The sequence below is a fragment of the Abrus precatorius genome, unplaced genomic scaffold (genome assembly GCF_003935025.1).
Source record: "Abrus precatorius isolate BTA unplaced genomic scaffold, Abrus_2018 Scaffold2, whole genome shotgun sequence".
NCBI classification, from domain to species: domain Eukaryota; kingdom Viridiplantae; phylum Streptophyta; class Magnoliopsida; order Fabales; family Fabaceae; genus Abrus; species Abrus precatorius.
Window position 1 is genome coordinate 1,809,147 of NW_020874362.1, and position 21,018 is coordinate 1,830,164.

The 21,018-nt window shown below is 33.2% G+C and overlaps 1 protein-coding gene across 5 annotated transcripts in view; it reads left to right on the forward strand.

Annotated features, from left to right (window-relative positions):
• The window catches only part of LOC113858806 (probable cadmium/zinc-transporting ATPase HMA1, chloroplastic), a 17,703-nt gene extending 5,158 nt beyond the window's left edge, over positions 1–12,545 (forward strand). For 2 of the 5 annotated variants that reach the window (XM_027491563.1, XM_027491564.1), the window contains 7 exons: positions 278–519; positions 7,866–7,971; positions 9,933–10,097; positions 10,349–10,565; positions 11,130–11,317; positions 11,395–11,481; positions 11,911–12,415. In XM_027491563.1, the coding sequence (XP_027347364.1) occupies positions 278–519; positions 7,866–7,971; positions 9,933–10,097; positions 10,349–10,565; positions 11,130–11,317; positions 11,395–11,481; positions 11,911–12,090 (1,185 nt within the window). In that variant the 3' untranslated portion in view covers positions 12,091–12,415. Of the gene's footprint in view, positions 1–277; positions 520–7,865; positions 7,972–9,932; positions 10,098–10,348; positions 10,566–11,129; positions 11,318–11,394; positions 11,482–11,619; positions 11,707–11,904 lie in introns of all 5 variants that reach the window. The other 3 variants (XR_003503444.1, XM_027491562.1, XM_027491561.1) reach the window with 3 other exon arrangements.
• The last annotated feature ends 8,473 nt before the right edge of the window (positions 12,546–21,018 follow it).

Here is a 21,018-nt window from a genome sequence, read left to right on the forward strand (position 1 = left end):
GCTTTGATACTTGGGTAGCTATATGATACACATATTGAGTATTTGGTGCGGGTATGATACAAATATGTTGCCAATTTTGAAGTATTCATGCGCCATAGACTGAATTGGAGGGAATAATTTGATTATCTTGTAATTATTCTTATTTTTTACATCATTTAAGTCCTTCACATGGTTTATGTTTGTTGGCCTGAGTGAAGTATAAAGTATTCAAATTTTTCTAAAAAAAAGCGTAGGTTGCTTCTTTTATTGTGGGTTTGACAGTTATCTCAATTTGCAGGGGATATTACTCAAAGGTGGACATGTTCTGGATGCTCTAGCTTCTTGTCATACTATTGCATTTGACAAAACAGGGACGTTAACAACTGGTGGACTTGTATTCAAGGCAATTGAGCCCATTTATGGTCATCATGTAAGAAACAATGGATCAAACATTTCTTCATGTTGCATTCCCACCTGTGAAAAAGAAGCTCTCGCTGTTGCTGCAGCTATGGAAAAGGGTACTACTCACCCAATTGGAAGGTATCATATTGAACAGATGCATTTTTGTTACTTTTGATTCTTTTAACCTCCCTTGTATCAGTTTCACCTGTGGCTGTCATTAATTATTTTCATCACTTTTTTATCCCTTGAGAGAGATGAACTTACTCCTAACCTACAGTACCTAATAATCAAGATACAAGAACATTACAGTCAATTTACAATATTTACTGCTTGTTCCATTGATTGCTAATTCAGTAATTCCTAATACTAAGATTCTCTCAAGACTCCCCTCAAGCTAGTGAAGATTTTCATTCACAGCTGGCCAATTAAGATTTCCAAGCTAGGTCTAAAGAGTGTATCTCCTTTGTGGTGTTAATAGGGAACTCAACTTAATAAAAATGAGAACGCACAGCAAATAAGAAGAAATGACGAACTGATTCTATTTGATTGAAAGCAAGAAATACAGAAGGATAAGAAATCCCACTGCCTAGAGCGTAAGCTCCTTTAGAGCAACCACAATGGCCCTCTACCCAAAACAATCAACAAAACAGAATCCTCTCAATGGTCCCCACGCCTGATTCTAAATACAATGGAGATCCCCCCCTTTTTCTCTCTCATCTAACCAACCTATTTCTCATAGCTTGCCACGTCACTTTTTCTAGTTTTCTTCCTCTCATACATCCTTTCCCATCTACATGTATTAGCTTCTTGGATCAATGGCTCATTAGGCCCATATGCATTTGGGTCTGTATCAACACTTCCCCCTTGAAATAAAGCCTTGTCCTCCAGGCTTAACTCTAGAAATTGACTCCGGATACCCACCTCATCTTCCCACGTAGCCTCTTCCAACAGTTTTGCCTTTCCACTGCACTAATACTGACCACAGTGTTTCTCCTCTCTTTGTAATGTTACACGTGGCTAAAATAATTTGAGGTTCAATCATACCAACTCGATCATCTTCAAGTCCTATACGTAATTCATTTTCCACTTTATAATCTCCCACAACTTTCTTCAGCAATGATACGTGGAATACAGGATTACTCTTCAAGGTTGGAGGCAAATTGAGCTTATATGCCACTTCTCTTATTTTCTCCTTAATCTCAAATGGCCCATAATACCTGACACTAAGCTTAGGACTGATTCTGCTTGTTAATGATTTCTAGCGGTGCTGTTTTAGCTTCAAGAAAACCATATCTCTCACTTCAAACTTCCTTTCTTTCCGATGAATATTTGCTTGAGTTCTCATTCTATCCTGAGCTCTCAGCAACTGGCTCTTTAACTGACGCAAAGCCTCATCTAGGTCCAAGAGATCTCTTTGGACTGATTCCACTCTCACCTCTCCTTGAATGACTTGCACAATCTTTGGTGGTGGACGTCCATAAACGGTTTCGAAAAGTGTCGTTCTCATAGATTCATGATAATTGGTGTTAAACCAATATTCTGCCCATGGCAGCCATGTTACTCAATCTCTGGGTTGATCTGAGATGAAACACCTTAAGTAGGTTTCAATATATCTATTTGTTACTTCAGTTTGTCCATTTGTCCACGGATGATAGTTTGTGCTCATTTTTAATTTAGTTCCCTGCATCTTAAAGAACTCCGGCCAGAACGAACTCATAAACAGCGGGTCACGATCACTTATCACCGAATTTGGTATGCCATGGAGTCTCACTACTTAACAAAAATTTCGGCAAGTGCTATGGCTGTATAGGGGGTGCTTGAGTGCCACACAATGACAATATTTGCTCAATCTGTCCACTACTACCATGATAGCTTCATGGCCTTTGGATTTGGGCAATCCTGTAATAAAATCAAGGCTCACATCTTCCCAAATTCTGTCAAGAACTGGTAGAGGTTGAATCAGACCGCCCAGGGCAGCAGTGATATACTTCTGTCTTTGGCAAACTTCACAAGCTTGGACAAAACTCTGAATATCACCTTTCATTCCCTTCCAATAGAAATTCGCTGCAACACGTCTGTAAGTTCGATAGTACTCGGAATGCCCACCCATAGGAGTAGCATGAAACTCTTTTAAGAGCCTTGGAATCCAAGCTTAATTCTCTATAATGACCACTCTATTTTTGTAAAACAACACCCTTTGTTTATAGGAAAATTCCAAATAGGGTCTACCTTTATTTCCCCTCTGCACTTCTTCAATTATCTTCTTAAATTTCTTGTTTTCTTGGACCTCTATAATTAATTCTTGGCAATCAAGCCAAACAGGAATATAAACCATATTGTTCAATTCCACATGGTCTTTACTTCGTGAAAGGGCATCTACCCCTCGATTTTTAGCTCCGGGTTTATAAACTATTTCAAAATTGTAGCCCAAAAGCTTGGCTAACCAATTTTGTTGTCCCTTGTGGTAATACGTTGTTGCAGTAGCTGTTTGAGGCTTTTTTTTATCAGAAAAGACAGTAAATTTTTGCCCCAACAGATAAGGCCTCCAGTGCTGAATGGCTAATGCCACAGCCATGAATTCACGTTCATACACTGAGTTGGTTAAGTTATGAGGACTAATGGCTTTACCATAGTAAGCAACAGGCTTCTTATGCTGCATTAATATGGCTCCAATCCCAATCCCAATCCTAGACGCATCACATTTCAAAACAAATTCCTCTTTAAAATTTGACAAATTCAGAACGGGAGCTGGAGTGATTGTCCTCTTGAGTTCATCAAAAGCTGCTTGAGTTTTGTCACTCCACCCAAAATTTTCTTTCTTGGTCAATTCAGTGAGATGTTTTGCTATTTTACCGAATCTTTAATGAATTTCCAGTAGTACCCAGTTAGGCTCAAGAATCCACGCACTCCCTTGACATTCTTTGGCACAGGCCACTCCATGACACTCCTCACTTTTGATGGATCAACAGCTACACCTTGAATAGAAATAATATGGCCAAGATATTCTATGCTCTCTTGACCAAAAGAACATTTCTCCTTATTAGCAAACAACATGTTTTCCCTCAAAATCTCCAACACTGTAGTCAGCAGTTGCATATGTTCTTCCCATCTTTTGCTATACACGAGTATATCATAAAAAAAAAACTAATACTCCTTTTCTTAGCAAAGCATGAAATACCTCGTCCATAAGGGCTTGGAATGTAGATGGTGCATTCATGAGCCCAAATGGCATAACAAGATATTTGTAATGCCCCTTCTAAACACGATTTTCGGTATATCTTCCTCCCTCATCCTCACTTGATGGTAGTTAGAGAGAAGGTCCAACTTTGAAAAATAACGAGATCCATGCAGTTCATCCAGTAGTTCTTCTATTACCGGAATTGGGAACTTATCCATAATTTTAGCCTTGTTTAAGGCCTTGTAATCAACACACATACCCCACTTATTGTTTTTCTTTTTCACCAAAATAACTGGGCTGGAAAATGCACTTTGGCTGTGCCTAACGTGACCCACTTCCATCAACTCCCTCACTTGCCTTTCTATTTCATTTTTCTGATGATAGAGATACCTATATGGCCTCATATTGATAGCTTCCTGTCCCGGTTTCAGATTTATTTTGTGTCCTTTAACACGCACCGGTGATAATTCTTTGGGTTCCTCAAATACGTTATCAAATTCCTGTAATATTGCTTCCAACGCCCGCTTTTGTTCTAATGTGAGTTCCGGCTCCTCTTGTTTTTTGCTTTCTTCTAACAACCCAAAAACTGAAGTCAGCAATGATTCTTCACGAGGAACTCCTCTCAATATTTTTGTTCCCTGCGGAGTGGTTACTTTCATCACTTGCTTCTTCTAGTCAACCACCATTTCTCCTAGAGTAGTTAGCCATGCCATACCCAGAATCATGTCTATATCTTCAAGATCAAACAGAAAAGCATCAATCAGGAATTCTCCTTCATCCAACTCCACTGTAATTCCTCTACATATTCCATGTGTCTCAGTTAGATGACCATCTCCCATTAAAATCTTCATGCTTCATGTTTTTTCCCAACTCCAACCCAGAGCATCAACCAATCTACGAGAAACAAAATTATGGGACGCACCACTATCAGCCAAAATTAACAAAGAGAACTCACCCACTTTCCCTTGTATCTTCATCGTCCTCGGAGGATCTTCTCCTTTCATCATTGCCTGCAAGCTCCATCTGAGTCTGTCTTGCTTCACCGAAGCTTTCTCTTGTTTGCGTCTCTTCATCCTCACATTCAACCCGTAAATCATCATCCATCAAAATGACCTAGAGCTGCTTAATCGGGCATTGGTGGAGTGGGCCATAAGACCCACAACCCACGTTTTTTCCTTTCTAGAAGGTCTTGGTAAGAGAGCTGGTGTACATCTCTGTTTCTTGGCCTGTTTTTGCTTTTATCACCCCCTTCTTCTTTTGCACTTGGGCCTGGCCCATTTCCCCCCTAGCTTTCACTATTCTGACGTAGGGCGGGTCTACCCGAAATACTCGAAATAGGTCGGTTTCCTGGATGGGTTTTCCCATCTCCACGTGTGTCTCCCCTTCCCTGCCACAATCTGCTGCGCCCAGAAAATTCAGCGTCCATGGCTCTTGCCACACTCATCATTTTGCCTCGTGTCAGAGGACTCGCCAGGTGCACACTCCTTATTCTTGCTCTGACGTCATCCTTGAGGCCTTGGGTGAAATAAGAGAAATACTGATCATCGTGCAGCTTTAGTACTTGAGCGATCCAACATTCGAAGCTTCGAATGTAGTCATCCATGCTCCCCATCTGATATAACGATGCCAATTGGTTGTAGATGCTTCCTTTGCCTCTACCTCCATATTTCTCCAAAAGCTCTCTTTTCAGATCTTCCCAAGTTCGGTCTTTGTAATCATTCAACGGTGAGTGGAAGAAGTTTATTGTTCCTCCTTTCATACATACGTGACCAAGATTCACACATATCGCCTCGCTCGTTTCTTAGACATTGAAATAAATTTCTGCCCGAGCAATCTAACCCACAGGATCTTCGCCATAGAATGAAGGGAGCTCTATTTTCTTCATGGATTGACGAAATTCATTCAATGCATCACCCTCGAGCGGTTTCATACTCGGTGTTCCTCCAGATTTTCGTCCCTTTGTTCCCGATTTCTTCGATTCAATCGACCCCTCTACTTTCTCTTCTTTGCTATATTTCTTAAGACTTCACATGAGATTAAGCAGTTTCGATTGATTCTCTGCTGTTTCTCGACACATTCTTCATCTGTTTTTGGTTCTGCAGAGATTGAGTCACTAGTTCGTCAACCACCGCCTTCAATTTGGTATGTTCTCCGGCCACATACTCTACTCTCGTATCTTCTGAGTCAAATGTTTCTGGTTCTTCTTGTGTGTTGTTCTTCTTGGGAGGCATTCTCTCCCGTCAGATGAGATTATGCGGGAGGTCAGACCAATTAATAGGGAATTCAATGCAATAAAAATGAGAACGCACAGCAAATGAGAAGAAATGACGAACTGATTCTATTTGATTGAAAGCAAGAAATACAGAAGGATAAGAAATCTCACTGCCTAGAGCGTGAGCTCCTTTAGAGCAACCACAATGGCCCTTTACCCAAAACAATCAACAAAACAGAATCCTCTCAATGGTCCCCACGCCTGATTCTAAATACAATGGAGACCCCCCTTTTTCTCTCTCATCTAACTAACCTATTTCTCATAGCTTATCATGTCACTTTTTCTAGTTTTCTTCCTCTCATACATCCTTTCCTGTCTACGTGTATTAGCTTCTGGGATCAATGGCTCATTAGGCCCATATGCATTTGGGTCTGTATTAGGTGTCCTGTTGGAATGTTGGGGACATTTATTCCCTAGAATCAATTTTATCTATTAATTCTAATGATTTGTTCACTGTTGCTGGACAGGGTTCTACCATGGTTATTGCTGATTTTCTGTCACTATCACTTCATAGGATTCTCTAGAGAAATTTAGGTCTTGCCGGGTCTGTCTATCCAAATAATTTCACATACTCTGCTATTTCCCTGAACTCAACTTCAGCACTGCTGCTTGCCACAACTGATTGTTTTCTGCTTCTCCATAACAAGGTTTCCCCCTACCATTGTGCAATACATGGTTGTGAACTTACTGTCTTCAGTTGACTTAGCCCAATCAGCATCTACAAACCCTTCAATGTCTCGTCTTGCTTTTCTTAAATAAATAGAATTCCATTGCCTGGATCCCTTAAGACATTCAGTATATGTTTGGCTTCCTATAGAAGCCTGTTAGTAGGATAATGAAGAAATTGACTCATTACAGATGCACTATAGGTAATGTCAGGCCTTACCAGTGTCAGATATATCAATTTTCCTGCCAACCTTTGTCCTTTGGTACTGTCCCTGCTCTACTGGCCATTCATCCTCATTGGATTCTTGCTTCTAATTTCTCTCTAAATGAGTAATTGCTGGCTTGTGTCCAGTTTTACTAGTCTCTTTCTATCAGACAAAGACTTTTCATTTGAGTAAGAAATATTCCTTGTATACTTCTTAGGTACTTACATACCAAGAAAATACCCGTGTTCCAAGGTTTTTAACTTGGAACTCATTCTTTAAAATTAAATGAGCCTTCCACCTTTTTCTGTCCTCCTTGTCATCACCTTTAATCACCATATCATATTATCATCACTTTCATATATAATGAGGATAGCCCTTTTTCTTGGCGCTTCCTTGTTTAATAAATAGTATTTGGTCCACTTGTCCATGTATCACTCAAAGAACTTCACCATTGAACTGAATCTAGTAAACTATGCTTTGGGCTGTTGAGGGATTCCTGTGTTTTCACACATTGCTTTTTTCTTGGGAATTGCTACCAGTTCAAATTTGTCCTTATAATCTATGCTGTACCTCTAAATGTATTCTTCAGCTACCAATTTTTCCTTGTACCTACCTCTTACTATCCTACATAGATAGATGCATTTGAGTGCCTTGGGATCAAGTTTCCCTTCGTGATTATAAAGAAATGCTGCACACCAATATCTTTGGGTGTCGAGAATGAAGTGGATGAATCATAGGAAATGAGTCCAGCAAGCAGCTGATAGGATTATGAAGATTGAGTCCTTTTGATGACAATCTAATAATGAGGTGGGCTGCAGGAAGGCCTGGACCCCAATATGTATGAATTGAGATGAAATAGTTTTGTTAATTGTCCAAGAATACTAATTTACATAATATAGGCTGAAGTTACTCTAATTGTAGGAGGTAAAAAAAGGAATGAGGAAATTACTCCTAACCTACAATAGCTAATAATCAGGATGCAAATGGGAATTTCCAATCAATTTACAAATTTACAGTTAATCACTTTAAATGCTAATTCCTATCAGTGAGATTCCCTACAACCCTATTCAATTCTTGAATGTTCAGTAATATTATCTCAATGTATAATAAAGGTTGATCTCGAACATGATTATTTGTTATCACCCTGTAACATGAATTGCAGGGCTGTGGTTGACCATAGTGAAGGCAAAGACCTCCCATCTGTTTCTGTTGAAAGTTTCGAGTACTTTCCTGGTAGAGGCCTTACTGCAACTGTTAACAGCATTGAGGTACCTTGTTATTATGTGTATTGCAAAACCGATTACTTAAACATTCATTTTGCTTGACAAAGCCAGGTATTGTAGTATACACAACCATGAATTATCAGTATCTTGATCTCATTCCATACATTTCTTATGGAGAACTTCCATTGTTTCCCTGTACACTTCTTAGAAGAATTCTGTTTTGTTATTTTGCAGCTGTTTACTATCACTAACGCAAGTGCTAACTATATATTTAATGGGACCCATGTTGGAGACTCCCAAATATCAATAGTTTGTTGTAGTAGAGTATGAATAGTTAGAGCAATTGGTTAGTCAAGTAGTTAGAGAGGGTAGGACAGAGGTTTAGCTTATATAGGAGGTTGGATAGTAGGGATGACAACTGGATTTTGACCAATGGACACCGGCAAAATTATCCATTACTGGGGAGTGGGGAGGGAAGTTACTTATTGAAATAGGTTTGGATCTGAGTGCAAGTAATTACCTGCAAAATAATTATAGGGATGGGTGCAGGTTTGGATATTTTAGCATCCATCCTGTCCTATACCCACACATTGTTTTATATATTAAATTTAAATAAAAATAAAAAATAATGTTATGCTTATACAATAATACAAATGAGTTGGGAACAGATCATAGTCATCACAGATTGGAAACTTCTCATTTCATAACCCCAGGTCATATTGTCTGAACAGAGTCTTATGCATTATAAGTTTGTTGTATTATTTAGTCAGTGTCAACATTTCTGTATGTTTTTAATTAGTTACTTTTATTACTTTGGATTTGGTGTTAATTTTTCTATTTGATATGTTTTATATTTAAGATATGAAAAATCTTTCAATATCTTTTTTGTTTTATTAATATATCATAAAGATGATAAATTTAAAAGAGAAAACATATATTATTCAACTAAAATGTGGATAATGTTATAGGTGCCCATGCGCGGGGGGAGGGGGGATTGTGGTTTTGAGGACAAATATTACAGTACCCTATTTTACACCTTCTCCATTGCCATTCCTAGGTAGAAAGGGAATGGCATTCTGTTTTGTAACAATGGAGCTATTGATCGTGGATTACAAGCTTCATTCTTTGGAGTCCAGCATTTCTAAGCTCAAGCACATGCTTCCTCTGTTGATGTAAATGCAGGATATCATTCTTGAGTATGAAGAAGTGAATAAATAGCCCTTTCGGGAGAAATGTAATGCAGCCCGTAACCAAGCAGGTGGAAAATTTGAAAGAGAGCAGTTTTCAGTTTGGTGGTGACTTGTTGCTATCTTTGGAGCTACGAAGTGGATATAAAGAAGAAACAAGAAAGTATCAAGAACTAGGGACAAGATACTGAAAATGTTGGAAGCAAAATCAGTGAGAGAAAAAGGCATTTAAATAGCTATGGTGGAGCAAGAAGCAGACCAACTAATGATAAAGGAGAAACAAATGGAAAAACAGAGTGGAGAATTTGGATTATGAAGACCATTGTCAGGATAACAAAGTGGACGTGAGGAGAGGGAAACCATATCTATGTATAGCATAATTGTGAAAGTTCAGAGAGGAGCAACTGATAAACATGAAGGATTGGGTTTTGTACCCGTGCAGTAGTTTCTCTTTAGAGGTCAGGGTATCAATAATTCGAACAATTGGTTAGTTTAAGTGGGTGAAAGGACAGGGGTAGGGCTTTAGGCTTTAGCTTTTAATAGGAGGAGGGGTAGTAGCGAGTGGTATTCTATTCTGTATCGATTGATAATTGAACATTGATTCTGTTGTAGAAAGGGAAACTCTTTGTGAAGGGGAAGCCTTGGAGGAGAGATTGTTCTCCTTGTTCTATTCATTTTCAATCAAGAATAAATCATTCTTTTTATCTCTCTTATTTTCTTGAGTTGCTAATAAGATAGACTTTTATATTCACTTTTTCTTATATAGTTTATTTGTGAATGACGAATAAATGACTCAAATTTATTTTTGTTTTGTTATAGTCAGGAACTGGATGTGCTAAACTATTGAAAGCGTCACTTGGGTCGATAGATTTTATCACTTCATTTTTTCAATCTGAAAATGAGTCAAAGAAGATCAAGGAAGCTGTTAATACATCTTCTTACGGAAGTGAATTTGTTCATGCTGCCCTTTCAGTTAATCAGAAGGTGGCATACTATTATCTACACATCATTCTGAGAAGGGTTAATGCTTTAAGTATATTCAAAGACCTCTCCAGCTGGAGAAACCAACTGCATACCCAAATCTTCTAATTTCTCTGGCCTGTTTATCCCACCCTGTTCTCCTTTTCCCCAAATAGAACACATTGAGCTTTCTGCAAACGATATGCTACTTTCTCTCATTCTCAACAGTCTCTATCTGTAAACCTAGCTGACTGATCACCGATCATGTAATGCAGGTAACCTTGATTCACCTAGAGGATAGACCTCGGCCTGGGGTTTTTAATGTTATTCAAGAATTGCAAACTGAAGCAAAGTTTCGTGTGATGATGTTAACTGGTGATCATGAGTCTAGTGCAAGAAGAGTTGCAAGTGCAGCAGGCATCAATGAGTTTTATTGCAACCTTAAGCCTGAAGATAAGCTGAGTCATGTAAAGGATATCGCGAGAGATATGGGTAAATTCCTTGATCAGAGGTTCTTTTTCATCATTATGTCTTTGATGACAATGATATTATATTCAGACTGGTTTCTGTACTGCATATGCATGTTTATCATTTTCGCTTTTGTAGTTTCACACTAATGGTTCCTGTGTCACGCGTCCCCTCTTTTGCTGCTCCCTTCAACTGTACAAGTAAATTGTGAAGAACTGAAGCCCAAAATATTACCTCACACACTTACTTTCAAATCTAGTTTTACTGCACCTTTGTGGATCAGTGATTAAACTCTTATTTTTATGATGAGACTGCTTTTTTAACGAGGTTCCTACATTATAATGACTAAGGACCTGTTTGGGTGAGCTTATGAATAACAACTTATGACTCTTATAAGTTATTTTTAGCTTGTTTCATAAACTTTTTGATATAACTTATCAAAATAAATTATTTTTAACTAATCCAAATAAGTTTCATTGTTAAATTTATGACATAAATTATCATTTTAAAGAGTTTATTGAAGTGTTTAAATAAACAGTTATCCAACCGCATCCTAAATTGCATGATGATTTTTACTTTTGTGGACAGGGGGAGGCTTAATTATGGTTGGTGAAGGGATCAATGATGCCCCAGCACTTGCTGCTGCAACTGTTGGGATCGTGCTTGCTCATCGTGCTAGTGCAACTGCCATAGCTGTTGCAGATGTATTATTGCTTCGTGAAAATATTTCTGCAGTGCCATTTTGTATTGCCAAGTCTCGCCAAACAACTTCACTGGTATTTAATATCAACAGTTACAATACATTATTTCCTCAGATCTTGAATGTTTACCTTATATGCGAATGCCCATGCAGATTAAACAAAATGTGGCTCTAGCATTGACATGCATTGTCATGGCTTCCCTTCCATCAGTTTTGGGATTTCTGCCATTGTGGTTAACGGTATGAAAATTTAATTTAAATTTCATGCTGGATCTTTCTGCCATTCTTCTGCTGTACATTTGTTTTCTTTTGGCTCTATGTCATCATCATACAGTGAATGACTTTAACAAGCAATTTTTAAATGATTGTCTTAAGAAGTCTCACGATCATTTTGGTAAAGATTGCCTCTAGCTGTGGCCATACCAATACCACTGTGCTGAAACACCCTTTCCCTTTGTCTAAAAGATAAGTAAATTGAATTGATAAGTGGTACTTCTTTCACACTCAGCTTAGTTTGTTCGCTAGAATTCCTGTGAATTCTTGTATCACAAGAATAGGTCTTTAGCTTTCGAAGGAAGCCACTACCTAAATTGCTTAATTTCCTTCTTTTAAACATTTTTCCATGGTTGCTCTTCAACTAAGTCTTATTTGTTTTTTTCATACATGAAGGTCCTTTTACACGAAGGTGGAACCCTGCTTGTTTGTCTCAATTCCATACGTGCTTTGAATGAACCATCTTGGTCCTGGAAGCAGGATATGTTACATTTGATTAGCGAGGTTAAATCTAGATTCCTGTCTCTCACGACAAATTTGACGGGCTCAAGCAGTGTCACAACAGCGAATGTGTAACGTAGTGCTGTTGTAGTGCATTGCATATTTGTGTTGGGTATAATATAAAAATATGTTAATATCCCTTCCCTTGTATATCTGTAGGCATCTTTTTCATCCTGAAGAATTGAACATTCCTCATTATTTGAGACTAGTTTCCCTTTCTTTAAACCTCGTTTACTCTAAGAAAAATGGCATATTAAGGGAAGAATATGCACTTCGCAGTCATAAGATTTCTATGAAGAAATATCGACGCAGAAATCAGCTGACTAGTCATCTACATTGACTTATATATGGTGCCATCAAACTGAGCCATTACATTATCTATCAATTGTCGACATCCGTTTGCGATGGGAGTCTTTTCTTTGACAGGTAGATTACCGCCCAACTTACGAAAACAATATAAGAACGGGTTCCCTTTCATATTTTGTGTTTATGGATGCATAATAAAATGGCGAATTAAATTTTTATTTTTTTTACTAAAAATGTATTATTTTAAAAATATAAGTCAGTCAATGCATTTTTTTAGGATATAATATATTTAATACATCCATATAATGTATTTATGGTTTTATAATAAATTATGAAAACAAGTTAATAATGGCTTGTATCATTGCAACGTATACTGAAGTTCTCGTCTTAGCTGATTGTTTTATACAATTACTAATTTAAAATAATTGTTACACTTAAAAAAAGTGTCTCATTAAAAAATAGTGTCTGACATTATTTATCATTTTAAAAAAGAAAGTATGCCTAAATATGTTGTCTCTTTTTGTGGGATTTTAAATTGTTTCTCAAGTATTTTTTTTATTTTAATTCTTAATTTTTTAAAATTTTTTACTTTTTGTCTCTGGACTTACTACAGAAAGTTGACGCATGCAAAAAAAATTGTTACGTGATAGTTTCGTAGTTAGCCATGTCATTACAGAGACTAAGCGTTAAATTTAGAAAAAAAAATGTAGATTAAATCTATAAAAAAAAATTGAATGACTAAAATCAACACTTTACAAAAATATAAAGATTAAAAATAAATTGAACCAAGAAAGTATTATTTATTTTTATCTTTTTTATTCTTAAATTATGTATCTCTATTATTTGAATAAAATCATAAGTAAAATAATAAGATAATATGTTTAAATAATTTGGTTTTTAAAATAAGAGTATTTTTAAAATTTTAAACAATCTTAAAATAATTATTTTAAACTGGAGTGAATAGTTAATACAAATATCCAGGTTCACTCATCACCTGGGCATGAATACATTTCGCACAGCCACACCTTTTTTTTTTCCCCCAAAGTTTGTTGTAGAGCCTAAAATAGGAGAGTAAAAATGAAAAGATGAAAAGCATTATAATATGTGAAAACGAAAGGGGTCCTTGGCTCATTTTGTTTACCATATTTGATTCAATCAGAAGGATGCATTTTAGACTGTAAAATAGTTATAATTGTTTATTTGAAAATCATTTATTAAATTGTGATAAAATACAAGCACACCTATGCTATAAGTCTAGAACTCCAATTTGTTCTTGATATAAAACCGAATATTTATGTACATGGACCCAAAGTGTATGTAAGGACCACTGCTAAATGCTGAAGACATAAAAGCGAGTGCTTTAGAATCACCTAAGCAATTATGCTTCGGAAATTTAGACAGGATACAGGCCCCAACATTAGTAACCTCGAAGAACACTCCTACAATCAATCAGATGTTCGCACGTTTTTCCATCGAAGGCTTCCATGTCACTACAGAACCTTACGTTACGTTAGAGTTAATTTGGCTGATACATCTGAAAGCAATTATAGCCCAAAATTTATGGTCGTTGACCATTCGTAGCTTAAAGTATAGACGTACATTGTTCGTTGTAGCTGCTCTTCTACTGCTGCTGATACATATGAAAGGTAATTATAGCCCAAAATTTATGGTGGTTGACCATCCGGAGCCTGAAGCATCAAACACAGACAAATTATTGAATGTATTTTGCAACGCGAATTTATAGGCTTTTTTATTCAAATATTTTAAAAGAAAAAATAGTACAATATGATTTTTTTTTTAAAATTTCTCAACTTGAAGTGACTTTTTAAAAAATACTTGTCTATCAAAAGTGCAAAACCTGAGACACCTTCACTTTCCAAGATCTAAATTTTGCAATTTTGGTGATGATGCATGCTTTTTTTCTTTAAAAAAAAAAAAAAGGAATAATTCTCCTCACTTACCATGTGAGACTTATGAAGTTTAACACGTCAAATTTTAGTTAGTATTGCCACTATTGTTAGCAAGATTGGTATTTTACACAAATTAGTATTGCCACCAAAAGTGTCTAATTCAAGGAATCTTGACATCGTACTTTTGGTGGTGATTCTGATTAAAAGAAAAATATCATCTACTCCAATAATATGGCCTATGATCATGTGAAAAAAAAAAACTTTAGACAGATAAATTATTTTTAAAAAAAATCAAATTTATACCTTATTAGAAATTTGTAACTTATTTTTTATGTTAAAAAAATTGATAAACCGTTAAGTCAAATAAAAAATTATAATTCTTAAAAGTTAATTTATTAAAAATTTATGTTTAATTATATTTTTAATCCTTGTAAAAATAGCATTTTTTAAAATTAGTCCTTAAAAACTTTTGTTAGGATTTAATTATTCATATTATTAAATATTTAAAATTAATTCTTATTGTTCTTCTGTAAATTGATGACCTAGATAATAGAAGTCTAACTTATAAACGTTACATTATCATTATTTTTAATATTTTATTATTTTAAAATTAATATTTTCAAATAAAATTTTTAAAATTTTATATTATTATTAAAAAAATTAATAATTATTTTATTTTATTCAACCTTTCTCTACATTGATATTCTCTCTTTTTTCATCTTTGGAACTTTAGAAAACCACCATCTTCATCCTTACCAACATCACCACTCTCCAACACATAAGCTTTTCATCATTTAAGATTTGGTGGGTCAGGTTTCTTGGTCTTTCGGTTTGCAACATTTTTTGGTTTAAAGGTGAAAGAATCAGAAGCAAGTAAAAGAAAGTTAAGATAGATTTAGGTCTAAATCTATGCATGTATCACCGTCAAAGACAATAGTTTTGGAAAAATTTTCCGATATTGTTTTACTCTGCTACAACACTTGTGCTACCCTTTCTTTAGTGGCCCAAAGGTTGAGAAACCAATTCACAAGACCTATTGTTGGTTGCATTGCCAAATAATAAATGAAATCGAATGTACTTTTTTAATTATAAACTCTATTTTCCAATTCCTACCTTTAAGTAAGACCAATTATTCGCGTTCATCATTTTCCTATAAAATAAAATAAAACTCAATTCTAAGACACAATGCATCTTCAATCAAAACAATGTCTTTTAAAATTTGTATAGTACTCTTTTTTGGACAAGGCCATATTTTTCCATGCGTAGAAGGATCAAGTGAAGGAATTAGGAATGACTTGTAGACACTAAAGAACGATGGACTTAGGCCTAAATCAATAAAATTAGGGAAGTTAAAAAGAAAATGAGCAACAAGAAGAACGATATTAAGTTAAGAGCACAAAATTCTAGGAAACAAATGACCACAAGGATGATACTAATAGTAGTCTTAATGAAAATGACTCTCTCTGTCGTTGTAAAAAATGACATTATTTTTATTGGATATCTAATGACTTATTTTAAGATGTTGTGAAATCGCCTATAACTTGATCTAGATACAGGTTGATACAGAAAGAGAAGGAAGTTAAGAGATAGGATTAGAACTTGTATATAAAAATTAATTTTTAAATAATAAAATATTAAAAATAATGATGACATGGTTGTGATAAATTAAATTTCTATCATCCAACCCATCATTTAATACAGGAGAGTTAATGGTAAGGACTAATTTCAAAAATTTTAAAAATATCAAGAGTTAAATCCTAACAAAATATTTTTTTAAAAGACTAATTCTAAAGAGTGTTACTTTTATTAGGACAAAAAGCATAATGAAGACAAAAAGATATTCCAAGTAATATTTAACTTATTAAAATTAGTTACTAATATTTTCTATTTTTATTCTTAATTTTTAAAATATTATATTCATATAAAGTGATTTTTTTAATTATTTGACCTATTTTAACTATTTATACAATACAATTTATTAGATAAATCTAATTTTATTAATTAATTATAAACTATAAAAAAAATTATTAATTTTACCAAATAGAGTCATTAGTTTTAAACTTAAAAGATACTTTTTTTTTATTTGTTTAACATGGCACATTCATTCTATAGAATTATTTAAAAAATGACTATTTTTTAAAACTTTTGATGAAGATATAAGCATTATTATTATTAATTCAATTAAATTTACATATTTTAATTATATTTAATAGGTTGTTTAAATAGATGGTGAATTTTCAATTTTTGTATATTCATTTAAATCAACAGAAAAGAAATAAAATATTTTTTAACATAAAAGCTTATCATAATTTTATTTGTCTTATATCACAACATTAAAATAAAAAATCTCAAACATATGTGTAATATAAATATTTGAATTTTAAGATGGTCCAACAAAGAAAAAGTCCAAATGAGTAAGAAAACTCATTATAACCAAAATCATCTTATTAATAAAGTTTAAGAAAGTAAAAGAATACAAAAGAAAATTTGAGAGAATTATATATATACTCTTACATTTTTTTTCTCTCTTCCGTAAACTTAAGTGTGTAATATGTTAGTAAAAATTAATTTAAAACTTTGAGTTTGTCTTGTAAGCTACAAAGTAGTAGTGTTGATCAACAATCAGCTACGAATGGTTTTAGTTTTATATTATTCATTCTTAACCTAATAAATATAACTTTGTGTTTAGCCAAATATGTCCATCTTCTTTATCAGGATAATCAAATTTTAGTTATTGTGGGTAAGCTCAAATTTGCAGGGCTTTATTTGATTTTGAGCCATTGTTTGACTAATAATTTCTTTAATCATGATTGGATATTTAAGTTAATTTTATAATTTTATTCAAAATTTATTATATTTTTGGGTTAAAAATGTATTTTGCCCATCATTTCATAGTTAGCCTAATTTAAATTTATCAAAGTTAAAGCCTAAACTAAAATTATGTTTTGGAAAAATAAAACGAAAGACATTTCTTTCTGTAATTATTAATCATAGAATTCCTTTCATAAATACAAAATGAACAGTGATTATAATTTTATAAAACACATTCAACATTAGGTCACTCATTACAATCTACATGCAATACAATAGCTTAATGATAAATTCATATTTTAATGTATTTTATGACTTATACAATTAAAGCTTATTTTGTGGACGTTTAACACTAATTTTATGGTTAATTAATTCAGTTAAGCCTAACACAGTTTTCAATACAGTATGAAAATATTTTAAACAAAAATTAGATAAATTTAGTTGATCCCACACTAATACATAGGAGTGATGAATACAAACATGGGCGTGATTCGTGATCTAGCATAGTTTGTGTTTAGAGTTTAAATTTAAATTTCTAAACTTTATAGGAGTTCTTATCTAAATACATATTTGAAATTTAAATAAAGATTTTAGCTGAAATTTTGATGGTGGACAAAATCAATTTCTGTTCAAAAAGATAAAACTTAGCCACTAAAGATCGAATGACGATTTTGAAACTCAGTGCACACCCTATATAAAAAGATTTTATGCTCCTAATAGAACATATTTTTTTCACACCATCTTCTTCTTCTAAGTTCTAACTTAATCAATCATTGAGAGTTATTGGAGATTATTGACAAAAATGATAAGTGTTCCTTTGAAATATGAGCGAGTGATTGAACATCCATTGAAAGACGAGAGCTTATTTCATCCTTTCTCTCATTGGTTCTCTCATTTCAAATTCTCCTTTGTATGGATTTGTTTATTATATTTTTCGTTGTTTGTTTCATTATATCTAGAGTTACAGTGGATCCTATTGCATACTCTTTGTGATTTTTATATTTAATGACGATACTAGTTTCCTTTTCATGTGTAGTCTTTATCCTATTAAATTATATTTTGTATGTTAAGACTTGATCACCCTTAGCATCTCATAATTAGTTATATCATAGGCGATCGTACCATATATAATTAATGAAACTATAGCATAAAACAAGCCAAAGGGTTAGGCGAATCAAACTTAATTCTTCTCTTTTAACCGTTATTAAATTAACAAACTTATAGGTCCTTTATGTTTTCTCTATCTTTTGCATTGCATGATCTTTGGAGGTAATTGTCTAGGAAAAAAATATTAACATTGCATGATCATTTAGTGTTAATAGAATAAGTATGAGTGGTTAGCAAACATATTGATACCATTATTGGAATTAAATTAAAAAAAAACATAGAAAGATGTATTAGGTGAAATCATATACTTTAGGCTCTTCTCATCTAATTTCTATCAAGAGTTGTATTATTGTTTGTTTACTCGTCTTTTGAAATTAAATCCCATTTGCTTTCAATTCATCACACATCTTTTTTTTTCGTTTAAACAATTGAATCAATATATTCTTGATACTTGAAAACTAATCTCTGTAGAATGATAACTTGAAAATCACTTTTAAAACCATTTATTACTTTTTTACAAATACATCTGCTCACAGACACTTTATATATTATATAACTAAAAAGTTTGACCAAAGATCTAAAATAAAATGCACATATAATTGCATATTTTCAAAAGAAATTGTTACATACAAACTTGTACTTACAAATATTATTAGAAGTTAAATTATCTAATGGTTAAAATAAGATTAGGTGAATTAAAATGAGAAAACGATAAATACAAATAAATTAGTAATGAACTATACAACTAGCCTAAAAAAGACTAAATTATGAATATTACATGTGTTGGATAATGAACAAAATAGGTAGTGCACTCCACCAAAATAAGGTTATGTAGTTAAGATAGTTAACATAAACAAACCATTCTTATAACATAGTTAATATAAAAATCCTTTAGTATTATAAACAAAATTACATGAAAATTGAAAAGAATTGGTAATTACTCCAAAAAAAAATGGCTAAACTATAGAAAATCAATAAAACCACAAAATCTAAAATAAAGTTAAAGGAATAAATTTAATATAACTAAAAAAAAAGAAACTATTAGTATTTCAAATGAGAAAAAATGAATTCAATACAACTAAACTAATCTATAAAAAAATATGTAACTCCAAAATTGTCAAAAGTGTATAAACACTATTACATGCTCAATTAGAGCATAACATAAACATATTAAAGAAAAGAGATAGGTTATACATACTTAATTATGTTAGAACAACTTATGGCTGCCGATGAAATGAAGATCCAACTTCAGTTTTAGATGCAACTCTTGTAGGTTCAATCCATGCTCCTTATTCAAAATCTTAGCAAAGAAAAAAAAAGGGTTATATATATATATATACACATAAATTAATAAATATACAAAAATTGAGATAGAAATTTAAACATAAAAAACAAAAAAAATATAACTTAAAACATTTTTTTTGAATTCTCTAATTCTTCATTGAAGTTAATATCTTTATTTTGTTGGAGAAATAATTTCACCAATTTTAGCACATATAAGAGTCCCAGCCATCTCTAGGCTTAGAGAACTTCTATATATATTCAAAAACTTACCACCAATACTAAAAGCACTCTTAGAAGCAAGAGTGGCAATATGAATGATCAAAATATCTTTAGCCATGTTAAAAAGTATTGGGAACTGACAGTTGTTTTGTTTCAACCACATTCATCAGTCAAACACATATTCTCATCCACATATTTTGCGGCTAAATACCTTTCCATTTTATTTTTTATCAATAAAATTGTTCTCCTTCAAGTGTTGCCTAAATCCATTATGTCACTTATAAGTTGTTGTATACCATGCACAAGTTATGCTTGACACTATTAGAAAAATCATTTGAAAAGTTTGGATCAACTCTATATATGTCTTCAGATGACCAACCCACGTACTTAAAATTACACGTTGGGTTAAGAATGACACCAAAATAAAGTAATGAATTAATATTAATAATGTTCCCCTAATATTTACCATATTTTTTCAACATCTCCCAACCCACAATGCTTACAATAGAATTAGAGTTCATGTATGATTGTTTCAACTCATAATAAAATAATGATAGAACGCATAGTGTATAATTACATGTAAGGAAGCTAAAAAGATATTAGTGACATCGTAGAAAATCTTCAAAAATTTTACAAATGAAAGTGTTTGCTCACAAATTATACTAGTAAGGGGACCAATTGCTCCAAAATAGTCAAAATGACTTCGATCTTTAAATTCAAGTTTTTCAAAGGTAAGTTAAAATTTCTCAACAACCTCTAACATTAGATATGTGAATGTCACAAAACTAAGAGAATACTAACTAGTAAGTATACTAGGTAGTTGTACTAAGTAATAAAATTTAGAATTCATTTGAGTCCCAAATATCGTCTTTAAGGATTAGTTCTATCAATTATCACTTCATAAATTAATAACTAGTTGAGCCAAATGAATATTGAAGATGTTTTGAATCATTTGAGATAAAAAATAATAAAGTGTAGAAATCAAACAATCACAGCAAAACAAAGTGACAGATTTAGAAATGAAATGATGTGTGAACGAAATTAGGAATGATTTCACCTCTTTATCAATTGTGAAATTGAATGAGATATGAACTCTAAGTTCCTTAATTGATTGATGATCAATTTTACTAGATTAATTAAAGTTCAATTCTTTGACTCATTGATCTTAATATTCAATTAACTACCCTAATTCCTTAGGTATAAATCAATCAAACATTTCATTAGGCATTAAAAATTAAGAGATCACAAGATCACGAATTCTTATCTCTAAGATATCCATAACCTTGACATTCAATTTAGATATGAGAAATTAACTCAACTTCCATTGATGAAAATCCTCTAGGGTCAATTCAATTGAATAGCTAAT